The following is a 20,586-nucleotide window of genomic DNA, read 5'->3' on the forward strand; positions in this document are numbered from 1 at the left end:
TGAGTCAACCATGAGCCGGTCAGGATTGAACTCATGGCAGTGGAATGCAGAATTAGCCTGCAATACTGCACCACTGTGATGCAGCTGTTTGGAGCAAATTATTCTAATTAACCAAAGTGGATGAAAATCCCCAGCCACAATGGGGGCGGAGTAGTAGATTTCCTGCAGTGGCTGTAGGATGGATGGAGTAATTTCCTGCGCACCAGTGGAGCTGGGTTTGCACTTCACATTCAGTTAAAACAAGTTAAATTTGGTTTCAGTTGAATATATTGTATGGAATCAGCCTACTGGGGTTTATGGCGCCACCTCTTCTGTGAATCCAGCCAATTGTAATTTAATGTGATAAATCATAAATAACCAAACTGATTGTCTGTGGAGATTCACAATCATCCAGGTCGTGGTTGTCCCAAAGATGTTTTTTCCCCCGAAAGGCAACTGGTCTTTCTTTGTGTTTTCTTTGAAAACATTTTGCTTCTCATCCAAGAAGCTTCTTCAATTCTCTTCTTCAGAATTGAAGAAGCTTCTTGGATGAGAGGCAAAATGTTTTTAAAGAAAACACAGAGAAAGTCCAGTTGCCTTTTGGAAAAAAACACCCTTGAGACAATCAAACTGGTTGCTATGATTCTAGTTACATTTGGCTGATCTTATACAACAAGTTGATTAGTGCCTGATTTAGTTTAGTACTTGGATGGAAGATATGGCAGCAGTGTAATCTAATTTGGGAAGTTGGAAAGACACCTTAGAAAAAGACATGGGAAGCACTTCCATCTTACTGTTGAGAAAGCTACATGAGTTTCTCCATGAAGTTTAATTTGAGAAAGCAAAGATCTAATTACTATGTTCAAATGATTATTAATGCAAACTTCAAAGGATGATTAATATCAATTAGATAAGCGTGGAGCTTCCCTCTTTCTGATTCTTGCATCCTCTAATTTTTCTCAGCATATTTTTGCATCTCTCCATCTAAGGTCCACCTATAAATCCCTCACAACCTTGTTGTGTATTGACAGTGTGGCTGGTGGGTGGGAAGAAAAACAGAAGATAGCTTTGCTGAACAGCTGGATCTTGAGATACATCAAAACATCCTTCTATGTTCTGTGTTGTTAGTTACGAAGTCGTGTCCAACCCGTCGCGACCCCATGGACAACGTTCCTCCAGGCCTTCCTGTCCTCTACCATCTTCTGGAGTCCATTTAAGCTCACGCCCACTGCTTCAGTGACTCCATCCAGCCACCTCGTTCTCTGTCGTCCCCTTCTTCTCTTGCCCTCAACCTTTCCCAGCATGAGGCTCTTCTCCAGTGAGTCCTTCCTTCTCATTAGGTGGCCAAAGTATTTGAGTTTCAACTTAAGGATCTGGCCTTCTAAAGAGCAGTCAGGGTTGATCTCCTCTAGGACTGACCGGTTTGAACGCCTTGTAGTCCAAGGGACTCGCAGGAGTCTTCTCCAGCACCATAGTACAAAGGCCTCAATTCTTTGGCGCTCAGCCTTTCTTATGGTCCAACTTTCACAGCCATACATTGCAACTGGGAAGACCATAGCCTTGACTATACGCACTTTTGTTGGCAGGGTGATGTCTCTGCTTTTTAGTGTGCTGTCTAGATTTGCCATGGGTTTCCTCCCTAGGAGCAAGTGTCTTTTAATTTCTTGGCTGCAGTCCCCATCTGTGGTGATCTTGGAGCCCAGGAAAATAAAATCTGTCACCACCTCCATTTCTTCCCCATCTATTTGCCAGGAATTGAGAGGGCTGGATGCCATGATCTTGGTTTTCTTAAGTTTCAAGCCAACTTTTGCACTCTCCTTCTTCACCCACAAGAAGAGGCTCTTTAGTTCCTCTTCACTTTCTGCCATTAGAGTGGTATCATCTGCATATCTTAGGTTGTTGATATTTCTCCTGGCAATCTTAATTCCAACTTTTCTATGTTCTGTAGCCTCCTTATTGTATTGGGTGGCTTTCCACCCATTTTAATGGCATTATCACAGTGGCTGCTTCCTGGTTTGCTAAGAGCTGCCTTAACACCCCAGTTTGGGAAATTCAGATGCATCTCCCATGGAAGTCATCACTGTGTTGGTATTATTTTTGACAGTGTGTAGGAAGAGACATCTCCAGGTCAGGTTCAACTTGCAAGGCAGGTTTCTCCTAAGTCTTGCAGTATTGATGCCTGCTTTTTCCAATGTCACTTGAACGCTTATTTTAGGTGAGAAAGAGAGGTGTAACCCTTCAGAGAACCCTGGTTGATTACAATAAGTAGAAATCGAAAGCTTTTCCAGTGCTCGGTGTACTTTCATCCCACACCCTGTCTTTGGTGCTCATGGCAAAGGAGCTTCTCTCCCTCCCTCTCTCTCTCTCTCTCTCTCTCTCTCTCGTAACATTAACATTAGAGAAGATAAGGACAGTCAATGACACTGGTTGATGCTTGGATCCAAATAAGAAAAAAGTAAGTATTTCTTCATGTTCCGTCTAACCAGCATATGGAGCTTATTTGAGGTGGCTTTGGAGAAAAAGAATGAAGCAAAAAACATGGTTTTTAAGTGACTCCTCTTGACTCCCATTTTCAGAGCAAAATATCTTTATAAGACAAGGTGCTGGGGCAAACAAGGCATAAGTTAAAGCATTATTGTGGATGGATGCCTAATCAGCCAAATGTTTAGACTGGAATTGGCATTTTTATCCGTACTAAGGACCTGGGATAGGCAGATCTTGTTTGATGGTTGCAAGGTGTTAGCTGTTCCAAGCAAAGCTGCCTTTTGCGATTGACTGTCATTCTGTCAATGCCAATGGTGCTCCAGATGTTTGGGACTGCACACAAGAAGCCTTTTACTATTGGTGCTACTTTTGCTTTCTTTTGCCACAATCATTCTACTTCTGTTTGCAAGTCTTTGCATTTTCTGAACTTCTCTATTTCTTTCTCTTCTATTCTCCTGTTTCCAGCTACTGCCAGAAACAGGATGGTGTTAGACTTCCGGAGAAAAAGAGGAACCTGCCCCACTTTACATCGGGGAGGACTGTGTAGAGAGAGTTTCCTCCTTTAAATTTCTGGGAGTCTACCTCTGTGAAGATCTGACCTGGAAAGTTAACACAACCCAGGTGGCTAGAAAGGCCCAACAGAGGCTTCACTTTCTTAGGATCTTGCGGAAGAACAGGGTAGAACAACAGCTAATGACCCTCTTTTACCGGTCTACCATAGAGAGGGTCCTCTCGTATGGTATTGTGGTTTGGTATGCTGGTCTGACAGCCGCGGATAGGAAAGTATTACAGAGGGTAGTGAGCACAGCACAAGACATTGTGGGCTGTTCCCTGACACCACTGGATGACATCGCCAGGGCTCGTTGCCTTGGAAGAGTGAGGAAGATTCTCAGGGATGACTCACACCCTGGACGGTATCTCTTTACTCTCCTACCATCCGGTAGGAGATATAGGAATATAGCCAGCCGTACCAACAGGCTGAAAAATAGCTTTTATCCGTGGGCTGTTAGGCTTTTAAATGGGACATAATCTTATGCAGAATTGACTTGGGAGGCCGGTGTGTGGTGTAGTTGGTTCACATAGTGTGGTGGGATGGAGGGTTTGTTGTCACTGTGTGTTGGGGGGAGAGAGCACGGGGGGGGGGGAGGCTCAGCTAATCTCAATGTACACATGTTGTACTTTGACATTAAAGGTTTATTTATTTATTTATTTACTGCCGCATCCACTGTGTAGACGTTTTTTGTCTTTTCTTATCAACAATTGTTAAGTTGGGGGGGTGGGGGGTGGCGGCAGGGGCTTGTCTGTTTGTATTCTAAAGATGCAGAGTGCTGTAGTTTCTTTATTTTCCATGACTTTGTCTACTTCTTGGTCTGACCAGTTCTTGCTGGCAGCAAGGTGAAATTTTTGCTATTACATGACATTACCTTGTTGCTACTTTGTCATGCCATTGTTTGTAGTCAGTCTGTGCGATCTTCTTCCAGCAACTAACTAGGTCAGACATGTCAAACACAAGGCCCCGGGGGCCGGATCCAGCCCGCGAAGTGGTTTCATGCGGCCCACGAAGCCATCCTGGAAACAGTGAGGGAACGGCCCCCACTGCCTTGGCCCTGGCCAGAGACCCTCCTTCTGCCAGAGACCCTCAGATCTGTCCCACTCCTGCCCAGGCCCCCATAGGCACCCTTGACGCGAACGATGTAGAGCTGGCCACGCCCACCCAGTAGGCCATACGCACTCTAGCCACGCCCACCCAGTAGGCCATACACACTCTAGCCACGCCCACCCAGTAGGCCATATGCACTCTAGCCACGCCCACCCAGTAGGCCATACGCACTCTAGCCACGCCCACCCAGTAGGCCATACGCACTCTAGCCACGCCCACCCAGTAGGCCATACGCACTCTAGCCATGCCCACCCAGTAGGCCATGCCCACCCTGGCCATACCCACCCGGCCCCCTGAGGGCAACCGCAATGCTGATGCGGCCCTCAATGAAATTGAGTTTGACACCCCTGAACTAGGTGGTCCACTGTTTCTTCAGCTTCTTTGCAGAGACAGTATTTCCTGTCTGTTGCTGTTCCCTCAATTCTGGCTTTATATGCACTTGCTCTTAAGGCTTGGTGCAGTCAGAATTAGCCTCTCTCTTTCTTTCTTCAACTTTCCTCCTCTTAGCCATTGTTAAGTTTTGCAGTTAATTGCTTTGCCTGTTAGGGGTTGTTGTTTTTTTTTGGTATACTAGTTTGCCCTGCCATGTCCCTTTTCAAGCCTTCATTCATTCTTTCTTATAAGCCAGTCTGGTTTCCCTCTGCAATTTAATAAGTCTTCATGGTATACCGGCCTCACTGCATATTCCACACAATCCTTCAGATATTCTTCCAGTGTCCTTTTTATTTCTTCAGCTATCTGGTGTTCTTGCAACATTTCACGCCCGCATATACTCCTTGGGAAATAGACTGTCAACATCAATGCATGAATGAAGGGTATGATTTATTGTCATTATTTTTCTAGTCTTCTTATCCAGAGCCTTTAATTCTGCTTAGCTCCAGCCCACTATTCCAGCTGTGTACCTGATGACTGGAATTGCCCAGGTTTAACTGCCTTGATGGAACTTCTTGCACTGAATTTGGACTTTCAGACTTTCTTCATGATGTATTCACTTCTAACCTTTGTCTTGATTTCTGTGTGGTTGATGTCAGCTTGAAGGATTTCTGGATATTTGTAGTGAACTTCTTCACCTGCACTTTTAATGTTGTTATTGTTATGACAATTGTTATAATTATAGAGGGTTGCACCATCAGCCAGATGTTAAGATTGGATCTGGCATTTTTATTCACCTATTGTGACCTTCCCAAAGATTTGGGATAGGCAGAAGTTGTTGTTTGATGATGTTATATGTATTATTATTATTATTATTATTATTATTATTATTATTATTATTATTATTATTATTATTATTATTATTATTATTATTATTATTATTATTATTACAATTTATATTCTAATCTATTAAGCACCCAGTCAAGGCAATTCGTTTTTCTTGTGCTTTCTAGAACTATCAGCACCAGGCCTAGGAGACAAGTCATAACTAGTGTACTAGTGTAGTTTTTTGATCATAATGTTGGATCAGAATGGGGGAACCAATTCAATTTTCTACCTAGTGATGAAACTCACTGAGTAACTTTGGGTCAATTGCTACTTCTCAGTTTAACCTACCTCACAGGGTTGTTGTGAGGATAAAACAGGGAAGAGGGAATTAATTCCTTTCAGGAAAGGAAGGAAATACATACATACATACATACATACATACATACATACATACATACATACATACATACATACATACATATATATATATATATATATATATATATATATATATATATATATATATATATATATATATATATATATATATATTATTTTAATTCCATTTATATCCCGCCCTTCTCCGAAGACTCAGGGCAGCTTACAAGCTTAGCAGTAGCCTTCATTCTATGTATATGCCTGCTTATTAGGGCTTTCACACACACCCCAAAGTCAGCTTAATTGCCCCCAACAATCTGGGTCCTCATTTTACCTACCTCGGAAGGATGGAAGGCTGAGTCAACCTTGAGCCTGGTGGGATGCGAACCTGCAATAATTGCAGGCAGCTGGTGTTACTTAAGGAGGCATTAGCCCACTGCTCCACCAAGGCTCTTATAAATAAGTACAGGTATAAAAACAACTGAAGATGAATTAATCTATTAATTTTGCTTTCTCCTGTATTTTTTTTAAAAAATCTAGTATTTTCAATCTTGCATTGTAATGAAATATACATAAAACATTACTTTTGATCCTGCTTATACGTAAACTTGTGAATTTTTTTTGGAAGCACTTATCTTAAAAACAAACTTAGCAAAATTCTCAGTAATCTGCAACAGCCAAAATGCAATAGATCAATGTATTTCTAGCACAAAATATGGAGTATGTTGTATCTAACAGCTTCCTAATATGACCAGACACTGCTCGGAAAAAGCTTAGTATTTCCTTCCCACTTTTGAAAGGAGTTGCCAATTCTGTAATTCATTAAAACAACATCAACCATAACCCATGTATGAATGAAATTCTCATTCCATCCTAGATGAGATTTTAATTTGTTCCAGTAGGGATTTTTCTGCTATTTTTTTATGAAGCCTGAGAATTACACACAGCATCTGAGCTTGGTGAGAAGCTGTGTAAGTGTCCCACTGTCTGCGTTTGCTCGTGTGAGGGTGCTCAAACAAATTCTTACTGCCTCAAGACAGAACAAATAAAAAGAAAAAGAACTAATGAGGGAGAATAGATACTTTGCTATAGCCCGTCAGCTTTCCATAACCTCCAAATTGGAGCTCTGCCTGTTATAGCTGTAATTGGGCATTTCTGGAAGGTCTGGAGGGGTGTTTTTTTTTCTTCTTAAAGTAGCAAATAGATCGTGAACCAAGACGATTTGAGTTCCAATTTTCTCTCTGCCACTCCATGCCGCTGCTTTTTCTCTTCCTCATTGTCAAACATTCATAAATCTGTTCTCATTTTCAGAGGACACAACTAAATACTCCTGGCGGGAAGGAAGAATCCTTTGAATTTGGTTTTGCCACCAAGTTTCACACTTATTTTTCAAAACTTTCCTTGTCATCTGCTGGGCTCCAGGATGTTCCAAAAGTATTTCCAATATAAAGGGATCAGTTTTCCTCAAGTCATCTATGCAGAACCTGTGTTGCAGATGGTAGAAAAGGATTTCCAAGTTCGGGATGACGATATTTTCAATGTCACTTATCAGAAGTCAGGTAGAATTTCTTGGGCTACTTGTGGGGAGGGAAAATGCTTCAGATTAGTGCGTGAAAGCAAGTCGATTCTATTTGTGTGTGTCTGTGTGTGTTAAAGAAAAATAGAGTCGGTGTCCCATTCAGTTTCCAAATGGGATCTAATTCTTAGTAAAAGCATAAACAACTTTTACAAAACACTGCTTTTGGAAAAATCAGCAACAACAAAAAACAACAGCAGACAGCACTAGCAGTGAATATGTGACGTTTAAAAACAGCTAAAACTTTTAAATTTGTTTTAATTTTTTACTGTGTAAAATATTTTAACTTTTACCTTGGAAAGTTTTACCCTGATAAAGCACAGGATATGGAGGCAAATGGATGATGTTACATGGCTTGAGCTTAGGTAATAATATGCATGGCATCAGTGGTGGGATTCAAATATGTGAACCACCGGTTCTCTGTGTGGATGCCGCTTCCGGAAGTCCATTCTGGGCCTGGGCAACAAAAAATTAGCTACCGGTTCTTCCGAAGTGGTGCGAACCGGCTGAATCCCACCACTGCATAGCATCCTTTGGAAGCATTTGTGCCACTTTGTTAATAAATAGAAATAAATATTTGTAGTTTCAAAAAGTTCAAAGAAGCATTCAAGAAACTTCAGGTCAAACCAGGCTTTTTCAACCTTGACAACTTTAAGACGTCTGAACTTCAACTCCCAGAATTCTCTGAGAGAATTGGGTTGGGGAATTCTGGGACTTGAACTCTATGCATCTTAATTTTCCAAGATAGAGAAACACGGGATTAGACACCAAGAGAGGTCAGATGAGATGGGGTCTTTTGGCTTTCACAGACAGGAATTTTTTTAGTTCTCTCAAAGAACTATTAATATATGTACTCTACAAGCATGTCGATAATTACTGTATGTAATTGCTGAGATAAAAGGGAGATGTTCAATTATGTATAAACAAAAGTATTTTTTGTTGTTCAGAATTAAACTGAGCAATTGTACAATTGGGATTCAGTAGGTTTTTGGGAAGCCCTGTTTGGATGGCACCTAATAAAGCGAGGGAAGAACAGAAGGAAAATATTGAAAATAAGCTAATGGCCTTAGTTCACCACTGTCTTCCTCAGATGTGTGACTTCAATTACCTGAATTATATAGCTGGTGTGGTTATTGCTGCACACATCTGGAGAATTAACCATCTTGGGAAAGGCTGTTCTAATTTTGATTTTATTAGGCCTGGGCAATTCTATCCAGATGATTGGCCTGGTTTTGCTAAATATTAAGAGATCAGGTAGCTGTCAAAGCAGCTAAGCAAGGTTTTCTACCCGAGTTAAGAGATACTGTATATAGGTAGTTCTCAAATTACGACCGGAATGCCAACATGTTGTTAAGTAAACCAAAGGTCCAAGACTGATGCAATTTTGCTGAAAACCGGAAGTAAATGCTAGTATTCGGCAAAACTGTCATAAAACAACACATGAGAGCAGGATGCTGCAGACGGCCGATATAATGTGGTCCAGTTACTGAGCACCAAATTGTCTTTAAGTGAATGCAGGTTGTTACATAATCCTGGTTGTCAGTATCCCCCAGAGAGTCCTGTCAGAACTTCAAATGGTTGCTAAGCAACTCATCATAAGTTGAGGACTACCTGTAGACCAATTCAGTAGCATAAAGGCCGATGATGCAATTTTCTGGCTCAAACTAAACAGGCCTTGCTTAGGTCACAGCGTGTTTAGAGAAATACAGCAGTGATCTTCTCGATACAGGTAGTCCTCAACTTGCAACAGTTCATTTAGTGACTGTTCAAAGTTACAATTGCACTGAGAAAAAGTGACTTATGACCATTTTTCACACGATTGTTGCAGCATCCCCATGGTTATATGATCAAAATTCAGACGCTTGGCAACTGACTCATATTTATGATGGCTGCAGTGTCCCATTTGTGACCTTTCTGACAAGCAAAGTCAATGGGGAAGCCTGATTCACTTAACAACCGTGTTACTAACTTACCAAATGCAGTGATTCACTAACAACTGTGGCAAGGACGGTCATAAAATGGGGCAAAATTCACTTAACAAATGTCTCATTTAGCAACATAAATTTTGGGCTCAATTGAGGTTATAAGTTGAAGAGTACCTGTACATCATCCTGATTTTTATTCTAGAAAGGTGGGGCGTATATATAAAACTAAGAGCATAAAGTAACCAGGATTCAGATGGATTAAATACTGCTTTCTTGGAATGATGGGGACTTTTTTTTAGGAACAGTGTGGATGCTGGAGATTTTAAGTCTCATCCGTAGCAATGGAGACCCTACCTGGTGCCAAACCACGCCTAATTGGGATCGAGGTCCCTGGTTCGAGACAGTGATAGGATACAGGACAGCTTTGACCAACAAGTCGCCACGCATTATTAGCTCTCACCTGCCTGCACATCTTTTTGCCAAGTCTTTCTTCAAATCCAAAGCTAAGGTAAGAGGGAAATTATGATCATGACAGACTTCCATCTTACTGTAACTCTGACCATTGCTCCATTAGTAACCTTGGGTAATTAAGCACAGTCAGAACTGAGGCCCAGTGTGGTGTATTCTGTCATTGGTTTTTTTTTTAACTTTGGTTTGTAGACTGAATCAGAAACAAGCCAGAGTCAATCTTACAGATAAGCAGAGTTATCATGACTTGTTTAGCCAATTTCAGATTTCTTTTCTTTTAGTTTCTTGGCTGGTACCCTGTGAATTGATTGGAGGCTTGGATGGAATGTAAACTAAATCAGGAACAAGATATGAAAACACTAATAAATACTGCCTCTACGGCAAATTTCCATTTTTCTATGGAAAATTAAAATACTTTTAATTTTTTTTATAGGTTTTATTAATTTTTAAAAATTACAATCTTTAGAGCTCAGTAAACAACATGTTGTCTGGGTTCACATATTTAACATTAATTTCTTCAATATAAATCTATTAAGTACTGCATAATCCAGTATTTTTTCTTTGATCTTCCTGTCTTCCCCATATTTTTTTCCTTTTCCCCTCATTAAACAATTACAATTCTTAGTACTATTGATGTATACAAAATTAGATATAGACATCTTCATATTTTACTAATATTATAGAAATAACAATAATATCAATTCATAAGTCAATATCCTGTTTTTGTGCTCTTATTAAGTTTGATTTCCCATCAATTTGGGAAATCTTTGTCAGTTATGATTTTCTCAATATTAATTAGATTTATATAGCCAAAAATTTTATTCAGACCAATCCTCCTCCTATTTTCAAATTTCCCATATCAAAAGAAGAAAAAATGCCATTTTAATTCTAAATCATTTCTTCCATTATAAAAATCTAGTTATATCTAAGGATCATCCGTTCTTTTAATCATATTCAAACAGGTATATTAAACAGATAGTGCTCTGATAGATCAAATCCTCTGTTTTTTAAGTCTAACTTTTGCTTTCTTTCTTTGCCAAGAAGCTTTCCAGGCTAAGACAATTAAATCGCCCAAGAATTTTTCTATTTTTGTGAAAGCTGCTTGGCATGAAAAAGACAATTTAGGTGGAGTACTTTTAGGGAGGAACACCACCCATCCATATTCCTTAGACATTTCCTCTGCCCGCTCTATGCTCCATTTTCTAGAATCTTCTTCCTTGTCATCAGGTATATTTTGGAGAAAGGAGTAAAGGGTCTTTTGTATTTTCATTGTTATAGGTAGGTCTTGCAGTATTTTATTTGTGTATGGCAGTCCATTTTTCTCTTCTCCTATCTCCTCCATCTCTTAAGTCCATTTCTTCTGCTTCACCCTCTGATTTCTGGTTTATTTGTTCATACTTTGTAGTCATTGTCTGGGAGCTTTCCAATTGTAGCTTCAATTTGGAGATTTGGTCCTTTATATCATCTAGGTTATTTTTAGTCTCATTATGGTTTTTTTTAATGTCCTCTTTGTGTGCAAGAATTGTTTGAATTTGCTGTAGCAGAGAGAGTATTTCCTTCTGAAAGGTATTTGTTTTTTCTTGAGGCATCACTCCTAAAAATCCTCTAGTATTACCAGTCTCAGTAAGAGTGGAACAAAATTTCCTCTAGTTTTCTGCTCTTTGTATATAGCCTTTATAATCCGGTCCTAATAGCAATATTTTATAGTAATCCTTTGTCTCAAGTATCCTGAAAATTATCAAGTCAGGCAAGGTTGTAATCCACAATGTTCCCAGAGTTCATAATGTTCAACCTCCCTGCAGCCAGACTATTCAAAAGTCAGTTTTTTCTTTCTCTCCCACTGGCTCTTGAGATTAAAAGTCCAAGCCCAGTAGATATTTACAGTCCATGAAGGTCAGGATGCTAAATATGCCAAAATATTTTCCTTTATTGCCAGCTATTCTCTCTTAACCTGAAAGTCACCAAGTAGCCAAGGAGCTAGTTATAGTGCTGTACTCAAATCCACCACTAGCTTTCATTCAAAGTCCATTTTCCACTCTTAAAACAAAGGGTTAATTTCTTGTATTTCTTATATTTCACCTCAATAGGGTTTTTTTTTCCCCAAAGAGAAAATCTTAACAATTACCTCAGTTCTCAGATTTATCAAAACTGTAGCTTGTGTATTTCTGTCCCCCATAAAATTTTTAAAACGGCCGCTTCCATTCATATCCGGAGGTTTTAAGCTTCTTGGGACCTTTTCCCAGGAAATTCAGTTGTAAAATAGTAAAGAAAGGATCCATATTCTCACCCAGTCCAAACATGCTGTTTACGATGTGCTAATTAAAGTTATTGCTCTTCGGTTGTCAGCAGCTAGTGGCCCGCCCTGCAGAGGTGTGGCCGGTCTATCCCCTTCCAGTTTAGAGGGCTTTCCTTGGATCGAACAGAGAGACTGCCGACTCTCCATGATCCACAAGGCATCCCTCCTTCTTCATCGCCACAGTTTATTTGGTGGCCCCATTTAAATATGATGTCTAAGTTCAGCAAACCTGGGGGGTGGGGGGAAGCTTCTGATTAGGCTCACATTCCATTCCCAGTGGTCTCCTTTTAGATGTAAAAACAACAGGCCTATTACAGGTAGCCCTTGACATACAAACATTAGTGAGCATTCAGTGTTACAACAACACTGAAAAACCCATGACCAGTTCTCATTCTTATGACTATTGCAGCATCCCCATGGTCCTATGACCAAAATCTTGGCTCTTGGCAACCAGCATGTATTCATGATGGTTTCGGGCTCCCAGGGGGGGTCACGTGATCTCTATTTGGGACCTTCCCACCCAGCTTCTGACAAGCAAAATCAGTGGGGGAAAGCTAGATTTGCTTAACGATTGTGTGATTCACTGAACAGCAGCAGTGTTTCATTTAACAACCACGACAGAAATGGGGTGCGACTCACTTAACAACTGCCTTGCTTAGCAATGAAAAGTTTGGACTCAACCATGGTTTGTAAGTGGAGGCTACCTGTATTATAATTATTATTTTGCCCTGCCACACTTATCAATAGCTGACTTGCAGACCAGGGAAATCAGCTATTGGGAAAGGAATAAAAACTATTTTTAGGAGGGCATGTTTGCCTAGATGGGCTCTGCTATTTTCCGATTTTGCATCTAATTATTCTTCCAACCATCCCACTTTTTTATGTACATAGATAATCTACACAGTCAGAAACCCCAAAGATGTGTTGGTGTCCCTGTATCATTTTGCTTCAATGTTTCACCCCTATAAAGACCCTGGCACCTTGGATCAATTTCTCAAGGGCTTTCTAAAGGGAGATGGTAAGTGAATGAAGGAATGGGTGTAGAAAAACATTTTGGTCTTCTTCCCTCCCCATATGTCTTCTTTTCTCACAATCTTCACATTTAATTCCTCTTGCGGTTACAGTGCCTTTTGGATCCTGGTTTGACCACGTTAAAGGTTGGATGAACTTGAAGGACAAAGAGAACTTCTTCTTCATTACGTATGAGGAGTTGCAAGAGGTTGTTGCCTTTATGTTATTTTGCTTGTCAATTCAACTGGGTGTTAATACAACCACTAGGGGTAGCAGATTCCTGGATTTGACCGAGATGGTCAGATTCTGAAGGATATTAAACAGAGTGGGAATCCTCACACTATCCTTTTGGTGATGATCAGCAGGGATGACTGCCCTGCTTTCACAAATCCTTGGCTAGTTCAATGCTTTATGCTCTCCAAGGTGCAAAATGTGTGTGGAGGAGATCTTCCCACCTGTTTGTCCCATGAAGACATAGCTTATTCTTTGCTAGACCACTGAGAGAGTGATTATTTATTTACTCACTATCAACTGACTTTGGAAAAGCTTACAATGCCATAAATAACAGTATATTATTTGCTATGTTTCAAGCAAAATACATGTATGAGTCAGGTTTTCTTGTTTGCCCAGTAATCACAGTGCCTTTGAATGCCTATATTCTCACAGCACTCAAAACCATGGTTAATTCAACCACAGTGTAATCAGTTAACCTAATTTTCTTTATTCCTATAAAAGATTGAACCAAAAGCTGATCACACCACCTAGGTTGGGTGGTTTTTTTGATTAAATGAAAACATATTAGTTTATGATTAATTTTGTCGCAGAGGTATGTATACTGTGTATGGAGTTCTTGGTGTTCTCTGAACTTGGCTGTTTCCCTGGAAACATTTCATTACCTAACAAGGAAACATCTTCAGTACACGTTGTGTATGGAGTTTGCTGCTGATAACAATGATGATGTTACCTAGTTGGGCAACAAAACCGCAAGCAAACAACCAAGCTCAGAGAGCATCGAGACCTCCATAGTTCAACCCCGAGGTTTAGATATTCTCTTCTATTGTGCTGTGTATGTTTACACAGGCATGCTGTAGAATTGCCAAGTCTGAATACATGTACATGTCAATTCTCCATTTAACAAGATACCCTACCATTAAGAAGGGAATGAAGAAGATTGAATCTGTTGAGGTCCAAATGCCTCTCTGTATACAACAATGTTCAACGGTGGCCATAATAGTAAGCACTTTATGATCTAGGTTAGGAGTGAAGAAGAGAGGACTGTAAGTGGCCAGGTCCTCCAAGGTAGAAAGAGGGATTAAATAAGTTTATTGTATCCCAGGTTTTTTATGTCTAGGGTCTCTCAGGTTCAGGCAACACAATTCAAACCAGCTTTGAAAAAAAGAGAATGACTGAATTCTGACTTTCTACCAAACCCTCCACTTGTCTGGTCCTGGTTGGGCTCGTTGTGTTGACTTAATCCACTGAGGCTCCTTAAAAGACACCAAGCTAGACATTCCTAAGTGCTATATATGTCTGATGAATTTGGATGCTTTACTGAAGAAGCCTTCTGAAAGCAATATTGCTGTGAAGGCTTGGGGGTGCAATTGCAGGAATGGCTGGCTCAGGAATTCTGGGAGTTGAAGTCCACGAGTCATAAAAGAGCCGAGGTTGCCTACCCCTGGTGTAAGGGCATTGATGGTTTTGGAAGAAATATGCTAGCTAAAACTGAGTTTGAAACACTTTCTGTTTTGAGCAGAACTAACGATGCCAGATGTATGCTTTCCAGGGTGGTTTTCAGACCCTCTTGTCTGGTTGTCCTCCAGGATCTGCGAGGGAGTGTTGTTCGTATCAGCCAGTTCTTAGGCAAAGACTTAGATGATGCAGCCATTGAATCCGTGGTTGCGAATGCCTCCTTCGAATCCATGAAGAGCAATAAGATGTCCAACTTCTCACTCACGCCGAAGTTCATCATGAACCAAAAGAAAAGTGCTTTCCTTCGCAAAGGTGATGAAGGGAGGGAAAGGGGAAGGATTTGCCATCTGGAACAGCCTCAATCAGGGTGATGTTCTAGGACCGTGGTTTCCAACCTTGGCCATTTTTAGGGGTATGGATTTCAACATCAAGAATTCTTAGCGATGGCCATGCCGGCAGTGGAATGCTGGCTGCTAAAGTCCACCAACTCAGAAATAGTCAAGGTTGGGAAATATTGTTTCACAGGGGTGCCTCTAAACCCCGATCTCGTTGTTTTCCTTGCCAGCTGCAGGGTTTTTGAGCTGTAAGACTTGGCGGGACCCTCTTCGGTCCTTCCAGTTCCCTCAGCTCCTTTCTGAGGTTCTCATTTCATCTCTTTAGCATTTCTTTGGAAGCATTTATGCCACCTTGCTCATATCCTGGGTTGACATCCTGAGATTCAAGGTGCTGGTGATGACCTATAAAGCCCTAAATGGCTTGGGTCCAGGATATTTGAGGGAGCACCTGCTGCCGGCATCAAGCTCCCTTCATCCTGTGCACTTCCACAGGGAGGGTCTTCTCAGGGTGCCGCCGGTAAAAGATTGCCGGCGGACAATACCCAGGGGGAGGGCCTTCTCTGTGGGTGCGCCGGCCCTTTGGAACCAGCTGCCTGTAGAGCTTAGGACTGCCCCTGACCTTCGCTCATTCTGCCGGGACCTGAAGACCTGGCTCTTTGAGCTTTCTGGCCTGGACTGAGGGTATTAATTGGGGTTTTAATTGGATTTTAATTAGGATTTTTATATTCAAGGTTAATATAATCATTTTAATTGTTTTAATTTTTGTAATTGTGGTATTGTTTTCTTTTTAAAAACCTTGTGAACCGCCCTGAGTCCTATGGGAGAAGGGCGGTATATAAGTCTAATAAATAAATAAACTAAACTAAACATCAAGTGATTCTCAAGATTAGCTTTCCTCAGCCTGATTCACTTGCTTTGGACTACAGCTGTTAGGATTCACAGCACCGGTCTGAATTCGGGGGTTCAGTTTTGGCTTGTCTGCATGGGACCAGGTGCGTGGAAAACACTTAAAAATTGTGAATTAATTATAATGGGGCTCACACACATATTAACATCACACCGTCAAGCCTTCTGCCATTCTCTGGCTGAGAAATCAGTCGGAGGCATATTGTCTTCAGGACTGTAGTCACAGCTTTTCGGCTGGTGTTGATTGACAATTTGATCTACCTAGTGGGACAATGTTGTTCTTAGAAAATAGGGTTTCAACAGTTCCTGGTCTGTAGGAGTAGAAGGATGGAGACACTGATCCCTAGCTTCATAGTCCAAGGTTTGTTGTACTCTGTGGTGCCATGCTTAACAGGAATAGTTAAGAAAATTGACATATGAGTCTTTTCCTTTGCTGGTCTGATCATTTGGCTTCTTATATTTACATTGAAATCAGGGATGCGGTGGCTCAGTGGGTTAGGACGCTGAGCTTGTCGATCAGAAGGTCGGCAGTTTGGCGGGTCGAATCCTGAGTGCCGCGTAACAGAGTGAGCGCCTGTTACTCATCCCAGCTTCTGCCAACCTAGCAGTTCGAAAGCACGTAAAAATGCAAGTAGAAAAATAGGGGCCACTACGGTGGGAAGGTAACAGCGTTCCGTGCGCCTTTGGCATCTAGTCATGCCGGCCACATGACCACGGAGACGTCCTCGGACAAGCACTGGCTCTTCGGCTTTGAAATGGAGATGAGCACCGGCCCCTAGAGTTGGAAACGACTAGCACGCATGTGCGGGGGAACCTTTACCTTTACCTATTTACATTGAAACATAAAATCATAACTGTAAAAGACAGACTAGAAATAAAAATTAAAATAAGCAACAAAATATTAAGAGAACACCTGTCTGACCTTGATGAATATAAATTGCCAGGACCTGATGGATTACATCCCAGAGTTTTGAAGGAGCTGGCAGATGTTATCTCAGAACCATTGTATCATATCTTTAAAAAATCTTGGAGCACTGGGGAACTACCAGAGGATTGGAAAAGAATTGATGTGGTTCCCATTTTCCAAAAAAAACCCCCAAAAAACAGACCCAGGAAATTACAGACCAATCAGCCTAACATCAATACCTGTGAAAATACTGGAAAAAATAATCAAAAAACAGATCTGTGAACATCTAGAAACAAATTATTATTATTATTATTATTATTATTATTATTATTATTATTATTATTATTATTATTATTATTATTTTAGATTTATATACCGCCCTTTCCCGATAAAGATGTAAATAGAAGCCAGCACAGATTTGTTAAAAACTTCATGCCAAACCAATCTTACTTCATTCTTTGACCAAGCGACTAAATTAGTAAACCAGCGAAATGCTGTTTACATAGACTATTTAGACTTCAGCATGACATTTGACAAAGTAGACCACAACCTACTTCTTGGTAAGCTAGAAAAATGTGGGATAAACAGCATCACCATCAAATGGATTTGTAACTGGCTGACAAATCATACTCAATGAGTAGTCCTTAAGGGTACTGGATCTACATGAAGGGAAGTAAGCAGTACCACGAGGTTCTGTCTTAGGTCCAGTCCTCTACAATATTTTCCATAAATGATTTAGATGAGGGAAAAGAAGGGAAACTCAAGAAATTTGCAGATGACACTAAGCTGGCAGGAATAGCCAACACTCCAAAAGACAAGCTCAGGATCCAAAAAGATCTTGACAGACTTGAACAATGGGCCCTATCCTAGTAGACGATCACTTAAACATGAGCCAGCAGTGTGCAGCAGCCGCCAAAAAAGCTAATACAATCCTTCACTATATAAATAGAGGCAGAGAATCAAAATCACATGAAATATTAGTACTGCTTTATAAAGCCTTAGTAAGACTACAGCTGGAATAAGAGAATCCAGGTTTTGATCACCACATTACAAAAAAGATGTTGAGGCTTTGTAAAAAGTACAAAGAAGAGCAACTAAGATGATTAAAAGCCTGGAGACTAAAACATATGAAGAACAATTGCAGAATCTGGGTTTGGCTAGTCTAGAGAAAAGAAAGACTAGGGGCGACATGTTACTAGTATTCCAGTATTTGAGAGGCTGCCACAAAGAGGAGGGGGGTCAGTTTATTTCCCAAAGCACCAGAAGGCAAGACAAGAAACAATGGATGGAAACTAATCAAGGAGAGAAGCAACCTGGAATTAAGGAGAAACTTCCTAACAGCGGGGACAATTAACCAGTGGAACAGCTTTGCCTTCAGACATTGTGGGTGCTTCATCACTGGAGGAAGAGACTGGACAGCGACCTATCTGAAATGGTTATAGGATCTCCTGCTTGAGCAGCGGGCTGGATTAGAAGACCTCCAAGGTCCCTTTCAGCTCTATTCTGATTCTGATATCTGCATTGATAAAACACAGCAACAAAGTAATCTTGATGACATCGTTCTTAAGAATTCTATATCAAGGGCCGAGCGATAGCCCTGTATACAGAACTAGGATTCCCAAGTGCATTTCCTCCATGTGGAAGAAAAAATAATTTAGAAATCCAAACATTAAACTTTCAGAACAGTCCTAGTTGCTCAATTCTTCTTAAGAGCTGCAATAGATCTGCATTTATCCCAAAGGGGAACAACTCTGACTTTAAGATAATAATCTTCTCCAAAATTAAGATTAGACAGAAAACTATTTCCTATCTCTGTTTTTGTATTCTTAAGTCAATTTAAGATGATTTTCGTATATTTGAAGGCAAATTATTGGGAAAACCACCTATTTATTTTGGGTAAATACCATAGAACAGGTCTTTTCAACCTTTTCACAGATTGTACCACTTTTAGGACATGACAATATTCAAGTACTACCATGCTTAGCAAGGTGTCAAAAACTTGACTAAAAAAAATGGGGGGGGGAATTTTGGGCTTCACTGGTTAGATTCATCCATTGTTATAGAATTGGCTAGTTTATAATATTATGGAAAAGTAAAAAGTTGAGGTTCAGTGTTCATACTTCCTTCCTGCTGCAACAGTGGAACTCAGAAGTCAATGCCTTTTCTTTTTTCCTTCTCCCCCCTCACTTTTCCCTTTTTCTCTCACCCTTTGCTCACAATCCTCCCCTCACCTTTTGCTAGCAAAAGCCTCTCGCTTGCTCTCATTCACTCACATATTGCTCACACAAGCATTCACTTACACGTTGCTCGCACAAGCTTCTCGCTCATTCACTCACGTGTTGCTCGCACAAGCTTCTCTTGCTCATTCACTCACATTGCTTGCACAAGCTTCTTGCTCATTCACACACATTGCTTGCACAAGCTTCTCAGTCACTTACATGTTGCTCGCACAAGCTTCTTGCTCATTCACTCACACGTTGCTTGCACAATCTTCTCTCTTGCTCTCATTCACTCACACATTGCTTGGAAAAGCTTCTCTCTCACTCTTTCACTCATGTTGCTCGCAGAAGCCTCTCGCTCGCTCTTTCACTTACCCTTCACTCGCAAAGGCTTCTTGCGATCTCCTTCGCTAACAAAAGCTTCTTCTCTTTCTCCGTGTTTTTTTTTCCTCTCCTGCCAAAACCTGCTCTTTTTATAGCTCTCCTCTCTTCACCCTCCTCCTCCTTTTCTCTTCTGGGTGCATCAGAAGTTCCAAACAGCATTCAGCCGAGTGCGCAGATCCTGGCGCTTCTGCCGAGCCCTGCAACTCCAGCTGGTCTCCTCCAGGCTTGTGTGGCACCGCATTAGCTCATTCCCTCCCCCACTACACTTGGCTAGGGGTCGTGTACCATCTGCCAGGTGTTAAAATACCACCAGTGGTACCCATACCACCGGTTGAAAAGCCCTGCCATAGTATACTTTCCCCCACCATGTCTGGCTCTAATGAGTTATTATTTTATGTTTTGGTTTCTAGGGATTTCTGGAGATTGGAAGAATCACCTGACCAAGGCACAGAGTGAATGTTTTGACCAAATCTACCAGGAGCGTCTACAAGATTTAAGTGTCACTTTTCCCTGGAACAAGGACTAAATTTGCCTTTTTCCACTTGATTCCCTCCACTACTGGACCGAATAATGACTTATCAGGATACTTATTGTCTAGTGCAGGGGTAGGCAACCTTGGCTCTTTTATGACTCATGGACTTCAACTCCCACAATTCCTGAGCCAGCCATGCTGAGGATACTCATTGTCTAGTGCAGGGGTAGGCAACCTTGGCTCTTTTATGACTGGTGGACTTCAACTCCCAGAATTCCTGAGCCAGCCATGCTGAGGGGAAAGGGAGAGGTTTCCAAGCTGAGCCATGCTGGCTCAGGAATTTTGGGAGTTGAAGTCCACGAGTCATAAAAGAGCCAAGGTTGCCTACCCCTGGTCTAGTGTAAGACGTAGATTAGTGGGAACATCTATGGGAGGTACAGGAGATATTCAGAGGGTTCTTCTGAATTTCATGGGAAAAGAATGGGACTAGGTGAGGACAGTCATTAAGGCCAGGAAATCAGAGCTCAAGTGGTCTGTGGGACGGGATGGATTAGATTCCAGAGGTAACCAAACTATAGTGCTGGTATCTTAAGTCTCAAGATATGGTTTTGAACATACATGGTGCTGAACATCTGAATCTGGTTAGTGCCTAGATGCAAGACTAACCTACTATCTGTGAACCCCCTTATCCATGATG

General features: G+C 41.1%; 1 protein-coding gene across 1 annotated transcript; it reads left to right on the plus strand.

Moving 5' to 3' along the window:
* Nucleotides 1-7,124: 7,124 nt before the first annotated feature.
* Nucleotides 7,125-20,056, plus strand: LOC308675989 (sulfotransferase 2B1-like; the record flags this gene model as incomplete). The annotated part of the gene is made up of 6 exons (XM_081341681.1): nucleotides 7,125-7,260; nucleotides 9,502-9,710; nucleotides 12,858-12,984; nucleotides 13,091-13,185; nucleotides 14,798-14,978; nucleotides 19,828-20,056. The coding sequence occupies 6 exons, from the start codon at nucleotides 7,125-7,127 to the stop codon at nucleotides 19,941-19,943; spliced, it is 864 nt and encodes a 287-aa protein (XP_081197807.1). The 3' UTR covers nucleotides 19,944-20,056.
* Nucleotides 20,057-20,586: the final 530 nt, after the last annotated feature.

Source organism: Vipera berus (genome assembly GCF_964194415.1).
Source record: "Vipera berus genome assembly, chromosome: W".
NCBI classification, from domain to species: domain Eukaryota; kingdom Metazoa; phylum Chordata; class Lepidosauria; order Squamata; family Viperidae; genus Vipera; species Vipera berus.